General features: G+C 40.1%; 1 protein-coding gene across 12 annotated transcripts in view; it reads right to left on the reverse strand.

Moving 5' to 3' along the window:
• The window catches only part of LOC140469287 (uncharacterized), a 97173-nt gene that overhangs the window by 16555 nt on the left and 63606 nt on the right, over positions 1-17012 (reverse strand). For all 12 annotated transcript variants that reach the window (XM_072565636.1, XM_072565637.1, XM_072565640.1 and 9 more), the window contains 4 exons: positions 11902-11994; positions 7803-7880; positions 6436-6609; positions 45-134 (listed from right to left, as the gene is read on the reverse strand). In XM_072565636.1, coding sequence (XP_072421737.1) covers positions 45-134; positions 6436-6609; positions 7803-7880; positions 11902-11994 — 435 coding nt within the window. The remainder of the gene's footprint in view (positions 1-44; positions 135-6435; positions 6610-7802; positions 7881-11901; positions 11995-17012) is intronic.

The following is a 17012-nucleotide window of genomic DNA, read 5'->3' on the forward strand; positions in this document are numbered from 1 at the left end:
CAAAGCATAACCTTATTACTGATGGCAAATTTAAGTTTTCTTACTTGGGGAGTGGTACTTTTTGATGTGATTCTGCAGTGCAGAAGCTGTCTCTGTGTTTCTGTTACAAATTCGACAAATAAAGTTCTTCAAATCTGAAAATTAAAGAAATCTGACATTAAAATACTATTGTTATCATAACAAAAACAGAAATTGCTGAAAAATCTCAGCAGAAGTTACAGCATCTGTGGAGAGAAATCAGAATTACTATTTCGGGAACAGTGACCCTTCTTCAGAGCTCAAGGGTCTGTTCTGAGGAAGGGTCACTGGGCCCGAAACATCAACTCTAATTTCTCTCCACAGTTGCTGCTAGCTTTTCCAACAATTTCAGATTTATTTCAGATTTCCAGCTTCTGCAGTTTTCATTTTTTTTTACTGTTGTTATCATAGTTCATGCCTTTGAAGTACATGCAAAATTAAACAATTAGTTGAGAGACTAGCCTATGTTAAAACCAGCTTTCTGATTGCACTCTAGTCTGAAGGCCATTTTTGTTTTGACCAACTGTATACTTTGATTGCAGTATACTGTGAAAGCAGTTAAGAGATCCTGAATATATTGTAGAGTCAATCACCTGAATAATCTGAAAGTGGTAAATATTACCTCATGTTGACTTTCTTTTTTGGCTCCTATATGAATCTTGCACTTTGCATGTCTTCTGTCAAAGACTAGAAATATATTCTAGCACAACTGTGCCTCAGCTTTAGCCCCCATAAGTTCCAGAATTATTTGTATGTCTTGCTTTTTCTGCCTTGTTCTCATCACAATCAGGTGCTGTATGCAATGGGGCAGGTTCAGTACCTGGGTAGTACTGTACTATCAACTGATGGAAGCCTGGCATGGACTGGACTAGATCTGCAGGCAGTGTTACTGAGATCTATGATGCCAGTTCTCCAGAACAACCAGCTGTTGTGAATTTTTGAAACCTGGATTGTTTGCTTAGATATTTCTATACTGAATGTAACAACTTGTTTAACTTCATACAAATGCAATGATTTCTTTAGGTGTTTTTAAATTAATTATCCATGCTATTTCTGAGGTTTGCAAATAGCCGTCAAACAGATTTTAGAAAACATCTTACAAGTTATTCATTAGCTGAAAGTGGAACTGTGCAAAATTGCCTTTTGGACTTATCATAATGCAATCTGGGGCATTCCAATTTGTGACTCACACCTAGCATTTAAAAAAAAAGCAGAATTGCTAACAAAACTGTCTGTATTTCAAAATGTACTGCCTGTGAACCCCCTCTGAGCTATCCTGAGAACTTGAAGGTATTCTATAATGCAAATCTGTTTTATCTTTAACTTGAGTTATGACAGTGCTGACTGTTAATATTTTTTAGTAATCATGTCGAAAAGATTGTGAAAAATCACTCCAATACTGAGGAGATACCTTTTTTTAAAAAATAGAGAAGGGTCACTGAATAGAGACTTTTGAAAAACAAAGTCACAATCGAACTTGGATATGAGACTTAAGAGAGTTTAAGGCTGTCAGGAGTGGTGACTGATTTGTTCTGGAATTCCATTCACTGAAGCAAGTGAAGAGATCTCCAATTCAGCATTTTGCATCTCTGACAAATTTCTCTGGAGGATCCCAAGATAGAACTGAAAATTTGAAATACCACCTCTCCAAGCCTTCTGAAGATTTCCTCTTGACAACTCCTAAATGGACGGCTTCTGAACAGAATTCAGTGACAAGTGAATGTGTCGAGTGACACACATCCATGTAGGCAAGGACACCAGACTGAAAGTCATCTGGATCATTTCATATCTTATCATTTTATTCTTTTGCAACTAACAAGTCAAAGTTTTTTCCAAAATTAAATTCTGCAGAGGAAATTTCTTTATTTTTACTTTAATGGATGTGTTTGTGTTGGGTTATTTAGAGGGGTAACTTTTTAACTTTTCACACAGCATTTAAAATGGAATATGGATAATATAAATCATTGACCATATTTGTGACACAGTAGAACACTTAATCAAAAGCAAAGTACTGGATTCAAGATGGCGGTGATCTGAATAGATCAGCCTTGCTGAACTCTGCACCCCAACCCAAGGTAGTAATAGGTTTTCACCCCCTACCTTTGTTTTATCATTTAACAATAATTCTTTCTAAAACAAAAACCTATCATTTAAACCCTTTTTTGAGCATGCAGGAATGACTAAGGGGAAGCAAACGGCCAATTCTCGATACTGGGGACACTCAAACAGCGGAGAGGCCTGAGACTGCAACTGGGGAAGCAGTTGCGGCTCCCTCGGCAGCTGTGCAGCAGAACATCATGGAGGAACTCTGAGTCATACAACAGCTGATCCAGAAGATGAGGGAAGAGATTCGTAATCAACTGGAGCCCATCTCAACCATACTGCAAAAGAATGAGAAGGAGTTGGAAGGGCTCAGGAAGTGAGTTGAAGAGGTTGAGTGGCAGACTGTGGCATCAGAGACAGAGGTTGAGTCTTCGGCAGGGCAGATCCATGCTCTTGAGAAACAGGTTCAAGCCCTGCCTAAGTAAGTTGATGACCTGGAAAATAGAGGCAGGAGTAAAGATATCCGGGTCATTGGCCTGCTGGATGGAATAGAAGGTGGGCAGCCAGAAAGTTTATTTTTGAAGACCAGTTGACACAATTTGTTGGCTGGGATGCTGAGGCAGACCGGGTGAAGATTTATAGAGCACACCGGGTTGCGGTGCGCAGATCTGGTCAGGGTCAGCACCCCCGCCCAGTTCTGATACAATGCTACAGGGGCAAGCAGAGAATCATGGAAACTTCAAGCTGACTGGGGAGAGATCTGCCAAGTAAATAATTGGCATATTTGGTAAGGAAGAAGAATGCCTCCCAGACTATTGCTTCTATTAGGGAAGGGAATGGGACTCTCATTTATGATGCTAAAAACATCAATGAGGCGTTTCGGAGGTTTTACTCTGAACTTTACCAGTCTGAATGCTGTGAGGACAGATGGGATAAGATGGAGTCTGTTTTTCGGAATTTGGATCTTCCTGTGTGTCTGCTGAACAGGTGTCTCTCCTTAACAGTCCAAGAGATACAGGAGGCAGTGAGGCAACTTCAAAAGTGGAAAGGCACCCAGCCCTGATGGCTTGCCCAGTGACTTTTATAAAGAATTTGTAAACATACTGTCAGGATCGATGCTAGACATGTATAACTATTCATATAGTTGGGAATGCCTCCCATCATCCTTGAGAGAGGCTAATATCTCTCTCATCCTCAAGAAAGCGAAGACCCTGGAAGATTCTGCTTCTTACAGACCCATCTTATTTTTAAACTCTGATTTTAAAATTTTGTCTGACTTCAGCATTGAGGTTGGAAAGGGTGTTGCCCTCTACTGGTCGGGAGGATCAGACAGGTTTTGTAAAGAGTCACAGTACTTCTAATAATGGAAGGAGACTGATAACATGATTGCATGTGCCAGCAATGGTCAGTTCAAGGGTTGGTAGTTTCTTTGGATGGAGAAAAGGCATTTGACTGGGTGGAATGGCCATATCTTTCTTACACCCTAGAGCAGTTTCGCCTGGGTGAGTGTTTACTAGATGGATAAGGGTCCTTTACAGTGTTCCTCTGGTGGCAGTTCTCACTAATGGTATAAGGTCTGATAATTTTAACATTGGTAGGGGCAGTGAGCAAGGCTGTCCCCTCTCACCTTTGCTCTTCATTTTGATGATTGAGCCTCTGGCAAGGCCACTCGTGGGGACCCTAATATAGTTGCCCCAAAGGTCGGGTCAAAGTTGCGCAAGATCATTATACCCGGATGATCATTTTTCTTTCGAACCCGGCAGTTTCGGTGCCCCAGTTGATACAATGTATGAATTCCATTTGGCTTTTTCTCACGTTACAAGATCAATTTTTCAAAATCAGAGGCTATGCCTATGGAGGGTCTAAGGGGAATACCAGACGTTGAAGGTGGGTTCCACTTTAAGTGCGTACAGGGAAGCTTTCTTTATTTAGCCTCTGTTACCCCTAGTTTTGATCAGTTGTTCATTTGCTTGACAAGATTAAACAAGATCTTCAAAGATGGAGGGGGGGGTGGGCCTTCGAATATCATGGCTAGGTCAAGTTGCTCTTATTAAAATGAATGTTCTTCCTCACTTATTATAACCTTTGCAGATGCTTCCGTTGCTTTTTTCTAGACAAATGTTTCAGAAATTAAATGGTTGGTTTAGTTCTTTTATTTGGTGCCATAAGCAGCCTCTTATCAAGCTAAGAAAATTGCAAATGCCCCAGGGATTGAGAGGAATGGATCTCCCGAATGTCAGAAGATATCAGTTGAGCTCCCTTTTATGTTGTGAGTGTGATTGCTGAACCCTCATAGGCCCATCGATATGGTTGGACATTGAAGCCTCCCAGGCTAAGTGTCCTCTTATTAACCTGTTGTTTCTGGACAAAATGAGGATAGTTGCAGAACATTACCACAATCCAATAGTTATTAACACTGTCAAAGCATGGAGGACAATGTGACAGATGGAGGGTAATATGTCTAACACATCTTTCCATTCTCCTATTGTTGGTATGTCAGGTTTCCGGCCAGGGACAATGGATCCTGAGTTTAAGTCCTAGGTGGATAGGAGAGTGTCTTGTTTGGCTGACCTGTTTGAAGATGAAACGTTAATGTACTTTGCTCAAATAACTCAAGTATGGAGTTTTGAGCAGGGACCTCTTCTGTTCTTTTCGGATCAAAGATTTTTTTCTGAAAAGTGACTATGCTTCTGACTGAGTGTTATTAATCTGATGCAGAAAAAGAGAGGGTGCTTCAGGCTAAGAGCACTATTTCAGTGAGTACCCTCGATCATTTGTTAGGGGGAGGTTCCTCGGGTGACACTGAGCAACTACGGGAGGTCTAGGAGAGAGATTTAGGGGTGGAGCTCACTCTGGAAACTCTGGAGGACATTTGTGAGAGTGCGAGGAAGATTTTGATATGTAATATGACCCTACTATGCAGTTAAAGATTCTTCATAGGGCTCACCTGGCCCCAGATGGTCTTGCAAAATTTAAGCAGGGTACATCTTCAATGTGTCCCAAATGTAAAATAAATAAGAGTACCCTCACTCATTGTTTGTGGTCCTGCCACAGGCTCTGTACATACTGGAGCGCTGTGGCAGGAGTCATAGAGAGGGCCTTGGGGACCTAAGTCAAGGTGGATCCGGTTTCTCTTCTCCTGGGTTTGCTGAATTTATCTCCCTTAGAAGTACATGGGAAAAAGCGTTTTTAACATCTTCACTTTTTGTGCGAGGAAGAACATTCTGATATGTGGGTGTCTGAGAACTCCCGGGTGTCTCGGGACAGCAGAAATTAATTATGGAACACATTCCTTTGGACGTTCTTACAAACATGGTGCACCAGAAAATGGACATCTTTTAAGGCATGGCAGCCCTTTTAAAATTATTTGGAAGCAGATCTATCTGCCATTTTAATTAGGACTTTTGTCTAGCCATGGTGGTTTGGTTTAATAAGCTTAATGTCCTGAGAGGATGAATTTCGAGCAAACATGGGTTTAATAATTGATGCTCTTGAAGGTTGAGAGCTGAGGTCTTGCTATGCTGAGCGGTGTTATTTATTTACTTATTTATTTATTGATGAATTAAGAGTGTCATTGGGAGTTATTTTGTAGAGTAGTATAGTCGTTGGTTTAGTGTTGTTATAATGTTATATTTTCATATTTTTGTAATTTTATAACGTTGTGAAGAATGTTTTAAAAAATATTTTTATTGAAAAAAGTTAAGTACTACAGATAATGGAAAAAATTCAACAGATCTTGCTTCATATGTAAAGACAGAAACAAAATTAATATTTTGTATTCATTATAGTTCTTATTCAGAACAGAAACATTAAAACATTATGATCAGTGGAATAGTGGGACAGGAGAAATACAATACACTCCTCCAACCTCTGTTGTAACACGTGGTTCATTTAATTTTGGATGTGGGTGTGCAAACAGCCCTGCTCGAGTTCTTACACTTCATCTGCATTAGCCTCAAACAGTAACCAGCATTTTGATGTCTATCCCCATTCCCTGTGAAACCATACATTCCTAGGATTCCAGCACACCTTTCAAACATCATAGACATTGTTTCCTAACTTTTTAAACCAAATAGCAAGGAACAAGTACTCTTCTGAAACTCTACCAAGATTATTGAAATAAATGTGTACAACAGCAGATTATGCTCTCCATGTTTCACGTTCGTTCCATCCAGGGCAGATGAATGCTGTTATCAATCACAATATTAGTGAATATTCTGGATGAATAGACCAGATAGACTTAATGGTCTTCCTTATTTGTAATTATCTAAATGATCCATAAACAATTTCTAACCTGTTAACGGATTCTAATCTAAAAAGATTTTTTTAAACTCTGAAGCAGCAAGTCCTAGCGTATCATTGATGAAGACCTACCTGTATGCCTAATAATGATGTGCTTTAGAGCATCAATAGGTCGATTGAAACCTTTTTCACAGTGTGGACACTTGAACTTAAAGGCCTGAAGATGTATTGACTTGAAGTGGATGTCCAAATCCTTTGACCTGAAAAAGCCTGATCCACACAGTAGACAGAAATGTTTCTTTTTCCCTGAAAGTTAAAACGTATTTCTTAAATTCATACACATTCATAAGCTGTAAACTTGAAGGTTAAAACATTTTATCATTACTATATAACCACATTAGGTTCCTTGACTAACGCTGTGTGTGTCTTGGAAACAAGAAAACTGAAGTTTAGTCTAATATAATTTCATGAGACATTAAAAGGTTGATATTACATTTAGTCAAGCTGATAAGTCACTGGATGTATGGTTCATGTAAATTATGATTTACTACTAGAATAAAAAACACATCACAGAGCTCTACAGTACAGAAAAAAGGTTCATCACATCTGCACCAGTCAAAAACAACTAGCTAATATTCTAATCCCACTTTCTACTGTTTGGTCCATAGCCTTGTATGCCTTGGCTTCACAAGTGTTATGAGTGTTTCTGCCTCTATTCCCCCTTACAGGCATAACATTCTAGAATCCCACCATCCCACTGGATGAAAAAGTTTTTCCTCACATCTCCTCTAAACCTTCTGCCCCTTACCTTAAATCTATGTTTCCCCCCTCCCCTTCCCCACTCCCTGTCACTGATTCCTCCACCTGTGTACCCTATCTATACCCATCATAATTGTACACATCTCAATCATGGTTCCTCTCAAACTTCTTTGCTCTAAAGAAAACAATCATAGTCGATCCAATCCCTCTCCATAACTGAAACGCTCCAGCCCAGAGGTCCCATTTTTTACTTTCCTGTCTTTGCTCTGTTTGGTTCATGTTCAACATGCCTTCCTAAGGTTGAGGTGTGGCCAGGTGGCCCACTTGCACACCTTCCAGTGCTGACTTTCTTTCAGCTGGTAAGTAAACAATGGCAGCGTTGATCTCATTGACTTTTCCTACTCATTTTCTAAGAAATTTTAATTCAGCATTGTGAGGCCTCTGACAAAAACCCAATCCAGTGTTGGGAGTCAATAGTGACAAAACACAGGAGAAAGTTTCAACCATCAATATTGGAGACATCAGATCTCTTTGTTCATCCTGAGAAACCCAGAATCTGTTGAACATATTTTGTGAAGTAATCACAAGAATTCACACTTGCTAAGCTTTCTGTACAGGGTTAATTTTATTAAAGAAACTAAATGCTGTAAGTGTTTCTAAGTAGTGAATTTGCCATTCATCACATCAGCCAAAATTAAATTTATTATCTTAAAAGTTGTAAGATCGGAAGTAAAATGTACCTCCATGCATAAGCCTGTGTTTCCAAAGAATAGAATAATACAAATACTTGTTCCCACAAAGGCTGCATCTGTGCACTCCTGAAAACATAAACATGACAGCAAGAGACCATTAGGCTATAGATTCTAAAACAAACATGAAAATATATTCTCGCTGCATCACTCATGTTTGTAATAATAACATTAAAACAATGCCTTCTTAGAAAATTCAGATTTTAAAATCCCAGTTTTAAATGACATGCAGTCTCCTACAGAAAGGTTTGCCACTCAAACTATGAAGCAGAACAGACATTTGGAGTGAATTGCTTACTCCCTTGAAATTTGCAAATATTGAAGGCCAACCTAGATCATTATTGAGGGTGTCCATGGAGGTGCCTAACTGACTTATCCCAAGATATTCTGCAGGTATAATGAAAGGAAAGCAGATAATCAGGCTAAGAGTAGGGCCCATTAGAGATCAAGGGGACAATCTGTGTGGTACCACAGGTCAGTGGTAGGATGTTAAATCAATACTTCAAGCCTGTCTTCATTTTGGGGGAGGAGGATGTAGGTACAGAATTCTGGAAGAGGAACTGTGAGGTTCTTGAGAGTTTGATGTAGTAGTGAAAAGGTCATGGAGGCTTGAGCAATCTTAAAAGTAGACAAATTTCTGGGTCTAAAATGAGTCGTATCCCAGGGTGCTGTGGGAGACCAGGGAAGAAATCACAGAGGCTCTGACCCAAATTTTTAATACTCTGGCCACAGCGGAGGTACCAGAGGACTGTAGTTAATGAATGTGATTCTGCATTTCAAGAAGGGTGATAGAGATAGACCAGGGAATTACAGAATTGAGAGTCTCATATCCATGGTAGGGAAAGTATTGGAGAAAATTCTGATAAGCTTGGGTTTTTTCCTTTACAGCAGAGAAAGGCAAGAGGGGACCTGATTAGATGTGTAAGATTATGAAGGGTGGAAAGAAAACAGCTATTCCCCTTAGCTGAAAAATCAATAAGCGATTGATTTTTAAGGTGAAAGGTAGGAGATTTAGATGTTATTGTCATGTGTAGTCGGGTACAGGAGTACAGTGAAAAATGTACAAAGTTGCGATTCTCCAGTGCCATCTTAAGATACAATAGACAGGATTTTTAAAAATAGCCAAAAGATCACTTCCTGCCTCCACATGAGTCCTCACCACCAGAAAAAGAAAGCCACAAAGTCTATTCCTCAGTTTGTGAGCATTCAGGTGCCCCTAGTCCCCACACGACACACAACTGCTACACCATCACCTCCGCCATCAGGTAGTTGGGCCCTAGCCATGGCCTGGAGCTGCATGACTGGACCAGTGTTGCCAGTCTTTGGTGTCATCTTGCCTCATCAACGTCATTGAGCCATGAGACCACATTGGGCTGATCTTGGCAATACAGCCACTGCTGAATCAGCTGGGTCCCAAACTTGAAGTTGCGCTCACCACAAAGATGATACTAGTGCCTCGTTCAGGCTTACATTGCTGTCCCTGTCGCCTCCTGGGACTATTTTAGCAAAGGAACCTTCCTCTTAGAGAGGATACAAGGAATATTTATTTAACACAGAGGGTAATGGGAATCTGGAAAGCATTGTCGGAGAGGGTACTGGAGGCCGGAAACATCAAAACATTTAAAACTTAATTGGATGAGCACTTAATATCAAAAGATTCAGGTCTATAGGCCAAGTTTTGAAAAATGGGTATTGTTTAGTTTTTTTTCAATGCAGATTCAATGGGCCTTTTCTGTACTGTGAGATGCTATGAAACAGTACATATATGTTCTCTCAGTGATTTGGGGGAAACTCCTGGAGAGGAAATAGTGTTTAGACGTTCTCAACATAAGGGATTTGTTCAAAAGAATTCTTGGTAAATGAGACTTTAGATTCTGTACAGGGATGACCAAAGAAAACTGTTCAAAAGATTGCACTGTTGGCGTGGCACGAGATCAAACAGTGGCTGGATGGAACAAAGGGGCAGAGATTCCTGCAACCTTACTTATTCTTTTGCTTTGTACTTAAGCTTCTGTACCTAGGTAGCTTTGTACCTAAGATGGCGCCGTAAATGGTGACTTGTACTTACAAGTCATAATAAAGCTAATTCTAAGTTCAGTGTGTAGAAACAAAACAGGAAGTCAGTAGTCATCAGTGGAGGAAGAAAAATTCTAAGTTAAGCGGAGTCTGCTGTAGCATTCCTCTAATGTCACAAGGAGCAATATTGTTTTGAACTGGAGTCAGTAACTGAACAATGTTCGCATCAGTTATTCCTTTCTTAGTGATGGAACATTTATAGTTCAGATGGATATTCATTTGGCGAATGAAAGACCAAAGCAGGACATGATTTGTGCAGGCTATATAATTTTCAACCCTGACTGAGGAGGCAGCATTAAGTTTAAACGGAGGTGAAGCACTTGTAATCATTAAGGAAGAGTAACAAGTCAATGAATCTTGGGAAACTGCTCTTTGGTATTTTCAACAAGCAGTTCAGGAACAAGGCATTTCCTATCTGCATATTATAATGGGAAATGTTCCATTGTCCGCAACTCAACAAAATCAATTTTAAAGTCCATAACCCTAGGTTAGGGAAAGAAAACTGAGAAGAAAACAAATATTTTAGCCTTGCTGCTAAATGTAGAACAGAAAATCATGGTAAGGATGTTAGGGGCCTATCCCACCTGACTGGGACCTCAGATCATCATCATCAAAAACAGAAATCGCTGGTGAAACTCAGCAGGTCTGGCAGCATCTGCTTTTGTTTCTGATCTCAGCATCTGCAGTTCTTTGTTTATTTTCTGAAATTTTGTAATAATTTGTAACATTCACAGCATCCTTTTTTCTGTAAATAATTGTGGTTATATGACACAGCATAGGAGTCATCCAGTTTGCCAAGCTACAAGGACAAAGATAGCTCGATTTTTGCAGAACACAGTCTGACACAAAACAGAAAAAAAAAGTTTGGAATATCAAACAAGCAGTTTTCAAAGCAGCAAAATTCAACATAGCGTCAGAAAAGTGTGTTACTCATATCACCTGATCAAAAAAAAAGTTCATTAATCAAAGTCAGAATGTTGACTTGGCAAATTAATATTCAAGTTGATTGCAGGATCAGGCAACAGATCAAAGGCAGATACTGACAAATGTAATTCATGATTCCAGGCACCTTGAAAGTCTAATTTTTTAAAAAATCTACTATGCTGAAACGACAGACATAAGAAAAAGAATAACTGGCCAGTTTTGTTAGTTTCTTTGCTGAAGCATTAAGAATGTAGAATTCACCTGAACAAAATCTAAAATTAGACATCTCTCCATTTGGAAATATTTTGGAGCAGGAATTTTTGTTTTATTATTTTTATTCATGAGATGTGTCTTGATGGCTATGCCAGTATTTGTCGCCCATTTCCTAAAAACCCTTGAACAATTGGCGAATCAACTTCTAAAGCCCACGGTTCATTCGGTGAAGGTACGTGCACAGTACTGTTTGAAGAGAGTTCCAGGAGTTTGACCAGATGATTGTGACAGTAGAGAAAGCATTTGCCAATTTAAATCATTTAATTCCAGTTAAAATAGTAGATAACTAATTATCATATAAATACTTCAGTGTGTTAAATAAAAGCACTAAACAAAATTGAAGACTAATTTAAATATATAGAAGTGATATCACACAGTTATGCTTAGAAGCAATTTTGTAAATCGTTTATTACTGGATTAACATGAAGATTTTGTTTGGTCTTTGGAAAATTAACATGAAACATTAGTTAGAAAAATATTTTTGGCCACTAGGTCCTTATCCAGTAACTCTCAATGATACAAAAACAAAGTTCTGGAGAAATTCATCAGGTCTGGCTACTTCCCTGGAAAGAAAAATAAAGCCAATGTTTCAAGTCCAGTGACCTTTCGTCAGAATTCTGAGTGGTACGTGTGTTACTGTGGACATTGATAAGGGTACAATTTCAGCTTTTATGTGATTTCCTTGAAAACTCAAATGGTCTGTCTGGCCTTTTAAGGAAAAGTTGCTACTTAAACAAATACCAGGGCAACTGCCAGAGGGTTTCAGATAAAGCCAAACTTTGAAGATTGTAAAGAGAGTTGAGAAAATTTAACTTACTTTTAGGTCTTTTGATTGTCTTTTTGTTTCTCTCAGTCCTACTTCTGCCAGTTTTAACCTGATTGATAGCATCTTTGACAAATTTCACTTCATCTGCAGGGTAAGAAAATATGCAAAGTAAAAATAAAATACTGTAATTAAGCTAAATAAAATTATTTTGTGTCCTTCCTTTTGAAAAATAGCCTGTGTGTTTAAACAAAGCAGAAGTGTGGGATAATGAATTCCAAAAAGAGAGAAGTTTTTTTAAGATGAAATCATCCAAATTAGAGCTAAAATATTGGGTACAGGTTGACAAAACATTTCTGATTATGTTTACCGAAAATATGATAGTTGAGGTGCTTTGACAGGACATTGGCAGACAATAAAATCAATTACTAATTGGTCAAACATTTTTTCTGAATACATGTAAGACACTTATTTTCAGAAACAAGTCGGAAGTATTTCATAGTATATGTTGATTTTAAATAAATGCTGTGTCCTAATATTACACTATTATCAAGACCCCTTTCACCTAATTTTAAGATAGTTTTGTGAGATTTTAGAGAAGATTTGCTGCTCGGGTTGAGATTCAAGTTGTAAGTTTACTCACTGAGCTGCCAGGTTTGTTCTCTGATGTTTCATCACCAAGCTACATTTCATCATCAGTGAGCCTCCAGTGAAGCATTGGTGTTCTGTCCTGCTTTTTATTTGTGTCTTGGTCTGTTCAGGTGGGCGATATCATTTCCTGTTCTTTTTCTCAGAGGTTGGTAAATGGGGCCCAAATCTTTGTGTTTATTGATGGAATTCCAGGTTGAATGCCAGGCCTCTAGGAATTCCTAGTGTGTCTCTGTTTAGCCTGTCCCAGGATGGATATGTTGTTCCAGTCGAGTGGTGTCCTCCTTCATCTGTAAGTAAGGATATTAGTGGTAGTGGGTCATGTCTTTTTATGACTAGTTGGTGTTCGAGTATCCTGGTGGCTAGTTTTCTGCCTGTCTGTCCAATGTAGAGTTTGTTGCAGTCCTTGCGGGGTATTTTGTAAATGACATTCGTTTTGCTGGTATAGGGTCCTTTAGTTCATCAGTAGCTGTTCCAGTGTGTTGGTAGGTTTTTGGGCTACCATGATGTCATAATACAATGGGAAAATATTGCGCCAAAGTACTTTATACATCAACGCGACAGGCCATGTATGGACAAGCACACTACAACAAGTCATCAGCATCAAACAATAGGAGACCAAGAAAAAGAAACAACTATCTTTACGAGAAAAATTGGACAAGCTCTCACAAAAAAAAGCATCACAAACACTTCAGAAGCTTTGATTAAAAACCTATCGGACCAACCACTAACAGACACTGACAAAGCCGTCCTCGTAAGAGAGATAATGTACGACAGAGATGCAGACATAAAGGACTTGTTAGCAGTGTTAGAATCAACCCTGAAAGACAACGGACTCGCAGAAGAAACCCAGCAGACCATCAGACAGACAGCAGCACCAACACTAAGCAGGGAGAAAGAAGGGAACACTCTCAACACACAGGAAAAGAAAGCCCTAGAAGGACTCAGAAAAGACAAACATTGTAAGCCGACTGGCAGACAAAGAGCGCGTGACCATCACTCTGAACAGAACGCAGTACATAGAAAGGCTAACTCACTGCTCGCAGATACGACACTTACCAACAGATACACCTGACTCCACAGCTAGAAAACTGGATCACAGTTGTATTGAAGAAGCTTCATAAATCAGGCCAAATTAACAATACAGATCCCCAAAAAAATGAAACCTGATGGATCCAACCCACGCCGCTTCTACAGATTACCTCCGGTACACAAACCGCGGCCCTCCTCAGACTCAATAATCCTACTCCCTGGCACACCAACATACAGACTATCAAAGGAACTCCACCGCAAACTGAAATACCTAGTAGGAGAGTCATGCCACACTGTCCACTCCACCCAAGAATTCCTGAACGTCAAAGACACCAAGCTAGAAGAGGATGAAATAATAGTCTCCTTTACCGCAATAGCCCTATTCACATCAATTACCATCAGCCTGGCCATAGAAACACTGACTGCACTACTAGACGAACCAACAATACAAATGCCAGACAGCACCAACTTCTTCAGCAAGAACAACATCTTCAAGCTAGTAGACCTGTGTCTCACTACCCACTTCACCTTCAATGACAAGACCTACAAACAAATCAACAGAACACCCAAGGGATTACCAATATCAGGCTTCTTAGCAAAGGCAGTAATGCAGAGACTCAAAAAAACAGCTCTCCCCACAATCCAACCCAAACTTGTGATCCGCTACATGTAAGACTCCTTTGTCATCATAAAACAGAACAAATTAGAGGAAACCTATAATAATCATCAACAACGTCCTTCCTGGTATAAGTTTCAAAAAGACGATGACGACGACGACAACAACAGACTCCCTTTCCTAGATTTCACAGTGGAACGGACAGTTAATGGAGAACTGCAAACCACTGACTACAGGCAAGCAACGCACTGACCAGATACTCAACTACAGGAGCAATCATCCAACACCCACAAACGGAGCTACATCAAAACATTTAAATGAGCCACAACACACTGCAGCACCCAGGAACTATGAGCAGCAGAAGAAAAATACCTACATAGCGTATATACCAATACACCGATAAACCCAGTCCGCCAATTCTTAAAACAACAAACCCAAACAAGAAGAAGAGATAACACGCCCAGAGACACTACCATACATCAACGACATCTGAGATGACTACCAAACTACTCCAACCCCTTGGCATCATAGTAACCTACAAACCTACCAACACACTGAAACAGCTACTGATGAACCTAAAGGAAATCGAATGTCATTTACAAAATACCCTTCAAGGACCGTAACAAACATTTCATCGGACAGACAGGCAGAAAACTAGCACCAGGATACTCTAACACCAATGGGCCACCAACAGACATGACCCGCTATCACTAGTATCCTTACACATAGACGAAGAAGGATATCACTTTGACTGGGGCAACATATCCATCCTATGACAGGGTAAACTGAGAAACGCACGGGAATTCCGAGACCTGGCATTCAAAGTGGAACTGCATCAATAAAGATATTGATTTGGACCCCATTTACCAACCTCTGAGAAAAAGAACAGGAAATGATATCACCCACTGTAACAGACCAAGACATGCAAACAGAAAGTGGGACTGAACACCAGCGGCTTACTGATGGTGTTAACTACCATGGTGATAAAATGTCTGCGAACAAACCTGCCAGCTCAGTGAGCAAACTTACAAGCTGAGTTTTGAGAGATTTGTCTGTGTGTAATAGGTTAAACCATAAGAAATAGGAACAGGAGAAGGCCATTCAGCCCCTCAAGCTTGCTTTGACGTTCCTCATTTCCACTTTCCTGCCCACCTCTATTTCCACCTCTGACCAAAAATCCATCTTGCCTTCCCTGGTGGTGTAGTGGTTAGGAATCAGCACGCTCACCACTGCGGAACGGGTTCGATTCCTGCTCAGGGAGTGGGAGTTTTCCTCTGCTCATTTATCATGGTGACAGCATTCCAGAAGCAGGAAATAAAGTGTGTAGCTGTCGGCAGCATGATGGCTCAGTGGTTAACACTGCTGCCTCACAGCATCAGTGACCCGGATTCGATTCCAGCTTCGGGTGTCTGTGTGGAGTTTGCACATTCTCCCCATGTCTGCGTGGGTTTTCTCTGGGTGCTCCGGTTTCCTCTCACATTCCAAAGATGTGCAGGTCAGGTGGATTGGCCATGCTAAATTGTAGTGTTTGGTGCATTAATCACTGGGAAATGTATCTGGGCGAGTTTCTTCTGAGGGTCGGTGCAGACTTGTTGGGCCAAATGACCTGGTCTCCACACTGTAGGGTATCTAATCTATCTCAGCCTTAAACATACATAAGTATACTACCCCCACAACTCTCCTTGGCAAGGAGTTCCAAAGATTTTCAACCCTCAGAAGAAATTCTTCCTCATATCAGTCTTAAATTGACATCCCTTTATCCTGAGACCTTGTCCTCTGGTTCTAGACTGCCCCATGAAGGGAAACATCCTCTCAGCATTTACACAGTCGAGTCCCTGTGGAAGTCTATATGTTTTGATAAGATTTCCTCTTATTCTTCTAAATTCCAGTGAGTGAAGTCCAACTGATTTAGTCTTTGCTCAAAAAGATGATCTTTTTACCAGGGCTCATCTTAGTCAACCTTCTCTGAATCTCCTCCAATGAAATATCTTTCCTTAAATAAGTGGACCAAAACTGCTCAAGTACTCCAGATGTGGTCTCACTAGCACCTTGCACAGTTGTAGTAAGACTTCCCTACTCTTATACTTCAAACCCTTTGAAATAAGGGCCATGATTCCATTGGAGGAGAAAGTGAGGACTGCAGATGCTGGAGATCAGAGCTGAAAATGTGTTGCTGGAAAAGCGCAGCAGGTCAGGCAGCATCCAAGGAACAGGAGAATCGACGTTTCGGGCATAAGCCCTCAGGCCTTCCTGTTTACCTGCTGCCCCTGTGTGCTCACTTTGTTGTTTCATGGACAAGTAACCCCCAAGTCCCTTTTGTATAGCAGCTTTCTGCAACTTTTCTCCATTTAAATAAGTATTCTTTTGTTCTCCTTTCCTAATTGAACGTCACATTTTACTTCATTATGCTCCATTTGCCAAATTTTTGCCCACTTGCCTAACAATACTTCTCAGTTTTGTATCCCTTTGTAGCCTCTTTTTCCACCTATTTTTGGGTTGTCTGCAAATCTGGCAACATTACATTCACTTTCTTCCTCCAAGTCATTAATATATATTGTAAATAGTAACTGTCTCAGCACTGATCCCTGTGGAAACCCACGAGGTATAGCTCGCCAACCTGGAAAAAGAATTTTTTATCCCTACTCACTGTCTCCTGCTCATTAGCCAATTCTCTATCCATGCCAAGGTACTATCTCCAACACCTTGGCTCTTATCTTATGACTTATCTGTTTATGTGGTACCTGTCAAACACCTTCTGGAAGTCCAAATACAACAGGTTATTTTGTTATAACTCCAAAGATTAGGCTTCAAAGGATGCAATAAGGAGTCTGAGAAAACATTTCAGCAATACCTCTGACTTGAGCAAATT

Source organism: Chiloscyllium punctatum, chromosome 49 (assembly GCF_047496795.1).
Source record: "Chiloscyllium punctatum isolate Juve2018m chromosome 49, sChiPun1.3, whole genome shotgun sequence".
NCBI classification, from domain to species: domain Eukaryota; kingdom Metazoa; phylum Chordata; class Chondrichthyes; order Orectolobiformes; family Hemiscylliidae; genus Chiloscyllium; species Chiloscyllium punctatum.